At 46.8% G+C, this 12,126-nt stretch overlaps 2 protein-coding genes across 2 annotated transcripts in view; one reads left to right on the top strand and one right to left on the bottom strand.

The window, feature by feature from the left end:
• LOC112452145 overlaps nt 1-12,126 on the top strand; it is a 200,304-nt gene that overhangs the window by 54,225 nt on the left and 133,953 nt on the right. The gene's annotated exons all lie outside the window — the stretch shown is intronic.
• Nucleotides 1-12,126, bottom strand: part of LOC112452142 (LIM domain only protein 3-like) — a 77,388-nt gene that overhangs the window by 34,795 nt on the left and 30,467 nt on the right. The window contains exon 2 of the mRNA XM_025012215.1: nt 93-189. Coding sequence (XP_024867983.1) covers nt 93-181 — 89 coding nt within the window. The 5' untranslated portion in view covers nt 182-189. The remainder of the gene's footprint in view (nt 1-92; nt 190-12,126) is intronic.

Raw genomic sequence — 12,126 nt, 5'->3', positions numbered from 1 at the left:
AATAAGGCATTGCAGACGATTAGCGTTATTTCAGGACAGGATGTGAAACGTACACGTAGCGTTGCGTCACGCAAATGAAGCGGAACACTTACCTCTCCGTAATCGTCTTTCCGCAACCCGCGCATTCCTGTTGAGTGGCCCCGTTCTTGCCCGGTTCGCTTTTGCTCCCATCCATAGTCATTTTATCGCCTGCAACATGGTACAGAAAATGTTGGCTTAATCACCATCGCAGAAACTATGGATCGTATGTTTGTCGTGTCTCGTAAAATTTAAGCCGAACATAAGCGCGATATCTCGGACTTTGTCATTATTATACTCATTTATATTTGGCATATTGATTTCGCTCTGATGACGGTGAGAATTGATTCAATATCACTTATTTATTACAAAAGCTGTTTCTTACGGTGTCACTTTGATCCGGAAGCCGCAACGGTCGGATCGACTTCCGCCGACAGTTGCCGGCGTCCAGGATCGAATGAGTAATCGCGTTCGCGTGCTTTTAACAAGTTTCACCGGCATCTGGCACTAGAATGTCGGCTTGTCTATGAGTAATTAGAGTTACGGCTTGAGAATTTAACGGCGCGGTTAGTGCCATCTGTGTCCACCCCGTTCGGCCCGTTCGGGCGTGTAGCCTTTCTCATCCCCCGCGAATCTCCCTCCCGCATCGGAGCGTCCCGTCCTATGGTCTCTTTCTCGCGATGTGGTCAGAGTTTAGAATCGAATTAGTTTGACCCTCCCACTCCTACCTCTTCCTCCACTTATTGCGCGTTTAAGCACCACCGGCTCCGAAACAACCCAACGACTCGGGTAGCCGACCGCTGTCCGTGCTCTGGATAAACATTAGGTAATTCCTCTGAAGAGCCACGGTGTCCTTTTAAGTGTATAAGAATAGCATAACGCTTGCACAGATCGTAACAGAAAAAGAAAAGCGTAATTCTTCTGCCGAATTGACGGAAATGTATACAAATTTCCTGTAAATATGTTACTTATATTATTTCATCGAGAACGTTTTTCGGAAAATGTAATTTCTTTAACTGTGAATGTACATGTTAGACAAACAGCAAGATATTGTTGGATTGTTTGGTCTTGACTCGGTTAACGTCGCGCATATTGACAGGTCGGTCTTTTTCCTCGGGCGATGTCCACCGGGCGCACTACGCCAAGTTCGATTTCAGCCACCCGGTATATTTACGAGCTCATACCCGCGGATGCTATGAGCGAAGTTTGTGCGGTTTCAATATGTCCTTCCCTCCTCTCCCCCTTAACATGGACACAATATTACGCGGGTTAATATCTTCCGTGCGGTCGGGGACTTCGGGGCAAATATTAATACAATGCCTTTGATCCGTTAATTATTAACGGCGACGGGGATGAAAAATCCGTATCGCCTTGGCGGAACGCGAAAATTGCCGGGGACAAAAACCAGATGCCGGATGATGCCCCCGTTTTCCGATGCGCTTCTAATTAAACGCCTTTGTGTCGCGGATAAGCGGACGGGACCCGCATACACAGAATGTGTATGTGTGCGTGTATGTGTGCGCGCGCGTGCGTGCGTGTTTTTTTGCGCGACACAGACGCGACGGAGGCAGCGCGCGGTGGCGGAAAGTTTTCGTCCACGGTAACGAGAGACGCCTCCGTGCACACCGAGGCACCTCGGTTACAATCGCATACGCGGGGGCGAGTTAATTAATCGAGTTGAATCGATTACACGCTTTACCTCCGCCCGCGGGTTACCGATAAATTGAATACGTTATAAATAATAGTACGATTGTTATTCGCGGGCGTGCACACACCTACCCGGGGTAATGATTAATGGAATAACTAACTAGCGGGGTAAATTATGCAAACTATTAAATCCGCCCGCATATAAACTTTCCCACATAATAATCGCTAGGCGATATCGATTGGCGCGATATATTAAATTTATGTTGCTCTTTTGGCGGACCTCGCCAATGTAATTAGATCAAATTGAAAACAGTTTAGGTTTTCTTTTTCCTTTTTTTTTCGTAGCACTCGCGAATGTGCGTATGAGTTTTGTACACGTGTACTTTACCTTCGCGTTGCGTCTATACGCGTTTCAACAGAATTTCCGTAGCGGCTGTGTGTCCGCTTGGTCGTTGCCCGTTAGACTCTCGGACGGCGAAACGTCGCTGTTTCGCGAACGGAAGTGGCGAGAGAGTGTTTCCTTTGAAACTCGAAATCCCCCCTCGTACGAACTACGATACTACAGAAATATTTGGAGTTACGTGCAATGGAATTTCACCGCAGAAATTCCTGCGGACGCCGACCTGGATTCCGCCGACGACCTCGAAAACCTTCGACCGCCAAGCCAGGTTGGCGCTCAATTTCCACTTTGTATTTAACCGCGATTTTCATCGGTGCGGTGGGTGTGGTTTCCCCCTCGGAAAGAACATTCGTCCTTTCAGCCGATTTCGTAACCGACAGTTAACTTTGATCGTGATGGCTGACTTTGACGGTTAACTATTTTCTCTTCCCAAATCGCGAACGCGTCGAAACGAAGAAAACTGTCCCCGCGCGAAATTTGCGAGCAATCGTCGATTTTCAAGTGCCGGCGTCGATTTTTGCGATTAATTACACGGCCGAGGTTACTGTCGTCGAGAAGCCAGCGGAGCACGGTGGAAACAGCTCGCTCAAACGTTACCGAGGAGGGTCCATAACGAGAGGTTTCCCTTCGAAAGCGGCTCGCATCGCTGACCGCCGGAACTGTTCATCAGCTACGTGATCGAATCATCCACGGACGCTGATCCTCAAAGCATCGATAATTCGATTAACCGCTACACGTTCGAGAACCGCTAACCTGTCGACGAGTCGGTATACGTAATACGTATCCTCCTTGACCAAGCCGTTGCCCGCCCGCCGCTACGCTCTCGATGGTCATTATCGTCGCGATGGTATTACGCCATGGGAATTGCCTGCCCCCTCGTGCCGATCGAGAGGATACGGTTGTAAGGAGAGCGTAATTCAAAAACCATAGCTTTGACCATTCATTCATTTCGAATTGACATTTCTAGACGATTTATCTCATGACGCGATCAAGATCCCTTAATCAGGACAATTCAGTAAATTAGGCGCGGGTCTCAAAAATCAGTAAAAATCTTCCCCAACACTAAGAAACGCCTGTAAAATCAAGAATACGTAACAGTAGGGCGGGGGCGATCTGCTTATCGACGCAGCCGAGCAGTCTCGATGCAACTCTCTCAAGGCTCCGCCCCTGCAGCATCCATGACACTCCCAGCGTGCCACCCCCGGATCTCTTGAAGAAATAGAAAGACAGCGCGCTGCGCCCTGGTGTCTTGGAAACTTAATTCGTCAATACCCCTTGCCTCCACTCGACCAATTTTCTGCAGCTTACGATCCGAGAGATACCATCGACATCCGGATATTTTCATTAAAGACAAATCAATTTTTGTTTAAAAAATAAACCTTTATATGACAGGGATGTTATATGTGCTATTTTATATTAATCCTATTAATCTCATTTATTTCAATCCAATATAGTTTTAATAAATGTATCGTTATCGTCCGCATCCGTCCTCTCCTATTTTCTCTTCTTCGCCGACCTGCTGAGGGAAGAAAATCCCTTATACGTCAGGAAGCGCTTACCGAAATTTCCACTCGTCCAGGGGGCACGAGAGCGGCGCGGTCGCGCTTTTGTCTTTAATAATGCTTCTGCAGCGGCGTTATCTCTTACTTTTAGAACGAGCGAGCGGCCGGGCGCGGGCGTCCGGAGAGTCGGTCCATTAATTAGGCGGGCCGCATTAAGCCGAGCATTAATATACTCCGCTGGCTGTTTTGTTTTATCCCGCAGGAAGGACGTAACCTACCCCGAAGGCTAACGGGGGCGGCTGTGCCGGGAGTCGGGGGCAGGGCAGGGGACGAGGGGAATTATCCCGATGCGGGGGCAACCTGCTAATCCGACCTGGCATGCAACGCCAAGCAACCGCCGCCTTATCCCGGGGGGCTGTTTAAATTCCGTAAATCGCCCGCGAGAACGTTTCTCGGCTCCGGGTGCCGACGCGACGGTGCGCATTGCCGACGGTGAACGGCCACTCTCGAGAAATTAGGGAGATAAGATTCGAGCCGCGTGCCGTTAGTCACGTGCGAAACACGGGATGCCATCAGCAGAATTCTTCTCCCCAAGAGGAGCCATCACGACAATGCCTATAGCGACGAGCGTGTAGCACGCGGATAGAAATAATTAAACATATAATTGTGTAATTGGCATTTGCTGTGACAATTGGCTTTGGCTTGGGATAATCTTTACAGATTTATCTGATATAAATTGAAGGTAATAATAATCATGGAAACTTAGGGCAATGTTCGCCTTCCATTTATATAAGAATAAATCTCAAGGAATTATTTATTCTAAACAAAAAATTGTCTTAATAATCGCTTTGTATCTTTGCCATTGTTCCTGTTGAATAATATCGGCTTCAATTTTTGCGTGGAGGGCTGCCATCGTATTTTTCCAGACGATTACCGAAGTGTTTCCACACGTGGGTGTCTGTAACTACTTCAGTGAAGGAGTTCCCATACCGTCGCCCACTTGAAATCGTCGCTTTCATTGCGCCGTCGGCTCGTTACTTCACATTTAATACGTCGGCGAAAACGCGCGATAGCGGTACAATACGTTGCGAAATCGGCTTAGTTTATACTTGGATCGACTCGTCGGGCGCGAGGAGTAAGAGCCCCCGGTATAACGACGTAATTTAACGTCCGAAAGGAATATTTCCCACGGAATAAATCTCGCGTAACAGCGCCAGTGAAATCCTCGTTTACCCGGCGTTCAACCCTTGCTAATGGGGGTAATTTAAGGGATGTTTTAAGCGCCCCCGGGTCACACGTGAGCCGCACAAAAAGTTCGCGTATTACGGCCGTGGCCGCCGTAATCACGCATTAGCATTCCGAACGGTCGGAGCAGCCATGATATTCCGGATACGCTGAGAACGGCGCACTTAAACTTCCGTTTCAAAAAGGGAAGTCGACTTGTAGTGTTTAAATTTTCTTCCGCGTGATACGATGAAATTGCGCGTAGAATTCGACGAAATATCTCGTTTTCTACATGGTAAAATACGAAATTTGATTTTAAATAATATTTAATCTTTAGACTCTAATTTTATTATTTCTTTTATGAAATTCTACATTAATAATTACTTATGATACGCTTACATTTTTCTTTCTCTTCTTTTTTGATGACATAACGTAAAGTAATTATATTATCTCATTAAAAATAAAGATGCAGTATTAGTTTTTCTATAATTATTAAATTGTTATAAATGGAAACAGTCCCTTACATGTTCTAACTTTGTTAAAAGAGATACAAGATAAAGATTGAGAGTAATATGAATTGAAAAATAGCTGCCATTTATTCTTACGTGACTTGTCTATCATCCCGAATTTCGTTCGCCGTTCGCGTAACGCAAATTATACTATCATACTCCCATTGGCGTTTATTCCTTACGACATACGAACGGCGAATACCGTCTGAAACAATATAATACTTGAACGAAAATTGTTTTCGTTCTTGCCGTAACGACGCGCTTCTCTTAAGCCGTCATCGCGCGCGAAATCTCCGTTCTCCCGACACCCCCGACCGCCGAGAAGAAAAGGCAGTACCGTGAAACGGGCCGTTTAACAAGCTCTTTCGCACCGATAAACGCGCCCGACGCGTCTCCATTCTCTCCCTCCCCCCTATTTTCCGCCTTTATCCTCTCACTACTCTCTTTCCCATTCGCCGCGCTCTCTCGCCAGACCACGGCTAATGAAATTCTGGTCAGGTCGCGGAATTCTTTCGTCAGGTGGTGATGCCACCTAACTCCCCGCTGCGTTGTCGACTCTTGTATTTATCTTTTTTTTTCCCTGTCCCCATCTCTCTTCCGCCCACCCCCTCGCCGGTTTCTGTCTCTACGGCATGGGAGCTTGCAGTCTCCTGACAGCGGTACGGCGAGGACGGCGGGCGAAAAGGGGGATTAGGGGACGAAGAGGACGACGGGGGTTGCGTGCGTCCTGGCGCGGAGGGTCGGTGGCTGAAATGGGGTGGTGTGCAGTCAGATTACGCTAAGCTATGCCCGTACGTGCTCGCATGGAAGTTCCACCCCTCACCGGGTTTGCCACCCGGCCTGGGAAAATGTATTTATTGTTGTTTGTCCAGCGTTCTGTATATAGCCGTCGGTAGCGCGAGCGAGACGGGACGAGGGCCGAAGGGGGGTAGGCAGGGGGATGGAGGACCGCGGGGTTTTGCTCGAGGTTGAGGTTGAAAAAAAATTGCCCGGGGACGGCCACGACGACGCGGAGTATAAATTCCACCGACGCTCGCACCTCCGCTCGCGCCGCTCCGGTCCATCCGCTCTCACGGAGCCGCTTTACTCCTTTTTGGGTTTTTCGATCCGCAAAGTGGACGCGTAAATAAACTGGATGACCACCCCGAAGAGATACCGACGCCCCGACGTGGAAACACCCGCGATAGAAAACCACGTTGCGCAGTGCGAGACATGCACAGTCTAGGAAAAAAAGAAACATTATATCCTATATCTTATACGGAAAGCTATGCTTCTATGCTTTTTATTTTAATTTTATTTTTTAATTCTGAGATCTTTGTAATTAAAGCACTTTGAGGAAATATGTACAATTTGCGTAAAAAATTAAAAAAAAGTCTCAGAAATAAAATCAACTTAAACAAGTGAACATTTTTCGAAAATCGATTTGAATTCTGATGTTACGTTTCGAGGCATATAAAACAAGATTGAAGGAAAAATTAATTCTAAAGCTTTTTTCTTTACAATGAGATGTAGGTGAAAAAACTATTTTAGCATTTCTTAGCAATTAAAATCAAAGTACGTATTCTGATTGTCATTGCTCACGACGCGACGGTCGCTTATTTTGCTAATAATAGGGATCGAGAACTATCACTGCCGTTCGCCATTCGATCCGATTCTCTCGAACCGATACGGCTGACCGTGGCGACGACAAAGGGGCCGTAACTACTCCGGAAACTTTTATCTTGCAGGATTAATGGACGGATTAAAGTATTTGCGGCGGGATGCGGGCTGATTGGGGTAAATCGTAGAGGGATTAGAACTTGATTGGCTAATTTGTAAGTGTCCCCGGCAGCCGGCGCCAACTTAACGATCGATCGGCTTGCCTCCTGCCACATACGTGCTGCTCGGTGATACGGCACACGGGCGAATCGACCCTCTTAGGCGTAATAATCGCGAAATAAATGGATTGGATTCTGCGTATGCATACGATATTAATTCGAAATATATCGAGCGCTTGTTAATTAATGCCGGAAATCGGTAGCTCTCCGTGGTACGCGATTTCGGAAGCTGGCACTCGAATCATCCCACTCCCCCCCCTGACAGAAGCACCTCGAGGCAACTTAATGTGCGGCCAGTACAGGCGGCTGGCCGCTAGACTGATTTACATCGCGTCCCTTTACCGGACGCGGTAAGCACGGCCGGCGGGAAGCTGCGGTCAGCTGAGAAACGTAGCCTGTGATCAGTCTCGTGCCGTTCCACATCGAGCGAAACCGACGGTAACTAATCTCGTCTCTCATTTACACACGCTCAGTGTACGTTAGTGTATCTCCCGCCTGTTACGACCGGTCGCACAACGTACGAGGAACCGATCAGTGACGTTAATTAGAGGAAACTCGGCAGAAGGCATAAGATCCATTTGCTCAAGAAGGAAAACACGGAACACAGTTCTCTGTGAAAAAAATCGATAAATTTTTTATTTTTATCGCGATAGCATACCTCTGGAAAAAAGAGCGTTGCAGTTGAAAAAAATACGACACGACTCGCCGCGCAACTTAGGAGGGCAAACGGGGGAGGAAGAGTAAGCGACAAAACCCTCGGCGGGGCGGAGATACAGGGAGAGGAGAGGAGATGCATCGACGCATTAGTTTAACAACCAAACTCCCGTGTCGTTTGTACCCGGCTGCTCTCGACCCTCGTTTCGCGTGGCTCTGATCGACGTTTCGAAATATTTTCCGACTGGTGGACGTCCAGACGCTGCGCTTCCTGTCTCCTTACAATTCCCGCAGACAGGTTCCTACGGCGGAACACGCCCGGGGACAAAACCGTCCCGCGATGATGGACTCGCTCGAAGATAAGGGGGCATTCATGACGAAGACAAAACGTGGCGCAACCGCGTAGTTGTGCAGCGTCGCCAGAGCCTGTGTGTCCCTCCTCCCCTAACGGCGGCCGGTTTGCCGTACGCGGGACAATAAACGAAAACTTTTATTATTAATGTTTCGCGGCAAGATAACGCGTGGCGATCCCGTCGCTGTAACAGAAACGCGCCGGCGCCCGCGTATCGCTCGCCGTTGTTGCCGCCAACGATTCTTCATCCGCCACGCTGCTCTCCTCTTCCGTTCTTAACCTTCGGACGATACCGAAATCATTTGAATTCGCAGGTAACCGTTATACTGAAAGCAAATAACTATGAGCGTAGGAATGCTAATTAAATCATTATTAAATTTATTCCTACGTAGAGAGAGAAAGAGAGAAACATTCCTCGAATTGTTTGGCATTGCGGGAATAAATTCCGCGCTTTGTTCAAATTTCGGCGAAGACCGCGGTCTGTTGCGGCGCGTGAGATTAACTCGGGCTCTCTACTCTAGTTGAGGCTTGGTCACAAGTAACTCATCCGAGGCGCTCTGTCCGCAGTAAGACGAAGGTCCGGACACTCGGGACATATTCTTGGTCGTTGCGCGTGAGTTAGGACCGCTCCAGAAATCGTAGCCGTTAACGGCTAACGTAAATAACGTAGAAGCGGTTTACGCCATGGTTAGAGGGCTCCACGGTTCTCGAGCAATCTTTCCATCTTCCGTTCAAGATGCATGATCCTAATTTTGCAAAACATGACGATTATTTTAAATTATTATTCGCGATTAATTAATTATTTATACACGAATGATGTACAATATAAGTTTAAATTAAAATAAAAGCAACATTTTTTACCGCGTAACATAAAAAACGATGTTGCAAGCGATGTCTAATTAATAATAACATTACAAATATTAGTTATATTTTTAATTTTAATGAGTCGCTGAGTGGGGTCATATATAGTAATTATGATAGGCCGAAAATTTCAATTTATACCCCGCTGAGAGTTAATAATACGAAAGAAAACGCTTGACCGGCAGTGAACCTTTCTCTTTTGTCTTCAGCGTACCTACCATCGATCTTAGTCTTTATCGAATTATTGTAGAAAATCGAGTTTCGAATAAGTTAGCGGTAAGCGATCGACATAAAGGGCGAAGATTATGGAGAAAAAAGAAGGGAGAGAGAGAAAGAGAGAGAAAGGGAGGGAAAGAGAGCAGGGTGTTAGTTATTCTTCGCGGTCACTGTCTACGTGTTTCGACAGTCCGGACGTGGTCGCTCGCGAACGAGAACACTTAATCCGAGTGGTGCTCGATTAAACTGGTGACAGGGAACGTCAGGCCACTGCCGTGCACCGTGATATATCGTTGCTCGGGAGAAGAGTCCGTAAAAGCACGAAGAGCGAAGGGAGGAATTTATGTGCATCCACGGTCTTACGGAGAAAGCGACGGGTGCTACAGCACCCGGATTGGACTTGTTGATTCCGGAAAGAACGGCCTAAGATAACATTCGAATTACTTTAATTTAGGGAGAGAAGATTCTCTCTTAAATTCGAGTAATCTTAAGATTCTCTTAAATTAAGATGTATCACGAAAGAGCTTCGTTTCGATGGCAAAGCGTCGACACATTTTGATAGTAATGCATACTGAAAAAGATCTCTATCGATGAGTTATACGGAAACTCTGAATGCAATGTCGATATTAATTAGTCGTTAATAATGCGGTCAAGATTGCCAATGGTTATTCGGTCAATCCGTCCATCTCTGTCCTATATACGAAGCAAAATACATCGCAGGATACACAGGGTAGGAGGGCAGGCGAGGATAGAATAGCTAGGAGATAGTCTGCGAGCCAGCCGATAGCGGCAAATGACCATTGCTGACATCACATCGTCCTAGTATACTCCCCGATAATTATGTACACGTTTACACGCGGCAACCCAACAAGGCCGCTGCTTGGTCAGCCTTTGCTTAGGATCTTGATGACCGGTCCTTTTGTTAGTCTTGGTAGGGAGTGAATACAAGAAATATGCAGAAAGGGAATAGAACAATATATCACAGGATGCAAATTTCGTCTCATCGATCGCGAATCTTGAAATAATTTGCCTGCGATAACACGCTTGCAAGCTGCGAGTTTACTTGCACATTGATTTATTGAATTCTGAATTACTTATTTTAGACTCTTTAATTTAAAATTCTTATTTTTTGAGAAACAAAAAATATATCGTAACATAAATACAATTGCGTAAAGATATTTTATTATTATTCTATTTATGTACACATCAGTAATTGAACCGAAGCCTTTTTTACATAGATTTCCATGTAAAAAAGCATCGTGCATGATGAAACAACATTGCTGCTTTCGATATTTCTGAAATAAAGCGTTCTTTGAAATAAGAATTAAAAAAAATTTTTAGGATTCCTTAAGCAATCATTATTTATTTAAAAAAATTCTCTGAGTGCTATGAAAAATTGCGCATTTTTAAGGATAAGTAAGCTTACAAAGTTTCTACCTCGCGTTGCTTCTTATTACTGTCACGGAATATCACGTCCGACGACGGATAGCTCAGCGATGGAACTTCCGCCGAGCGGATGAGCCGGTACCCGAGAAAGTCAGGTCAGCGGAGTTATTGTTTTCGCGACGAATGCACATAAAATAATGGAACCTCGAAAGTGCGGCAAGGCGCGCGGGAGACGGGGAAAAAAATATATCGCGCGTAATACGAGCGACAGCGCCATAGGGGTTCCGCACACTTCACGTATGGCGGCCGAGGAACTATTGTCAGCGGCTGCCGCGCGCCGCGGCGCGTCTCGCTCTGGCAGCGACGGGCAAAAGATACGCTCGTTCCCGGGGCACTTCGGATTTATCGCAAGTTTAACATTACACAGAAGTTGGAAACGGCGCGAGGGATTCTGCCGGATATTTATACGGTTTGAATGCACGCACGAGGATCACTCTAATGGTTTTATTATACTGATACCCGCGGGATTTCTTGGTGGACGCATTCGCACCCGCATGATTTCCGCGGCTTCTCGTTTCGAGGTATCGCAGACCTCTTCGCCAGGAAAGGCACGAGAAAGATGATATAAAAATTCTGCGACGGCATACGCAGTGGCGAGGTGGCGCCTTCGTCCTGACAAAAATTTAACTCGAATTACCAAAATTTAATTTTAAAAAATAATGGCAGTAAACGCCAACAAAATGAGACATTTTTTTAAACGCGCCAGTCGCAGATCGCATTTTGTCGTTGAAAAATTGTCGATCCTTCATTCTAATACGCGACCCTAGTGCTATTATTCTCACGTACTTCGGCGAACACCCTGTATAAGCCGCGAAGCGTACCGTGGCGGAGCGGATGATGGTTCCGAAATGTGGCTTCGACGCATCTTTTCTATCGGCGAGGACGATTTATCATCCCGAACGTTCCATAGGAATATTGAATACGACAAGATAATCTCTCGACACCCATCCCTCCCCCCGCCACCGCCCCTCGCCCAACGCCCAGAACGATCCCCGTTTTGCGGTGGAGTCGGTAACGGCCGTGCTTAATGTACCGCACCGGGCCGATAAGCTGTTATACCGTCGTGACGTGGCCTCCAGTTTTTGCCCCGCGGAGCGCAAACATCCCTTTCTTCGTCGTGACGCACGTGACAGTGACAGCATTCACTGTCAGTGCGTTATCTGCGTTGCGAGCCGGCTTGATAATGCGCGAAAAGGGTTAAATAACCGCTTCAAATGACGCGGCACGATAAACAATACCGGCATCATAATTTAAGACTTGAATGCGAATCAGTGTATGATAAATATTATCCAAGCTGATTCTTCTACGGCTGAATTTCCCGGCGCTGTCTCACGGTGTTTATCGAACAGTTTGCGTCGTAGGATCGTGACGAACAAGTTTACATTAGCTCTTCCGAACGATAAGCCCGTCTATATTAAGGCAACATCGCTGCCAGCGAAGCTGGCAGCGTCGTTAGCTTTATCGTGCAAAGCTACCGTCA

Source organism: Temnothorax curvispinosus, unplaced genomic scaffold (assembly GCF_003070985.1).
Source record: "Temnothorax curvispinosus isolate PA1 unplaced genomic scaffold, ASM307098v1 QBEX01002996.1, whole genome shotgun sequence".
Taxonomy (NCBI): Eukaryota; Metazoa; Arthropoda; class Insecta; order Hymenoptera; family Formicidae; genus Temnothorax; species Temnothorax curvispinosus.
The sequence above is the reverse complement of the archived record's forward strand: the minus strand, read 5'-3'. Positions and strand labels throughout refer to the sequence as shown.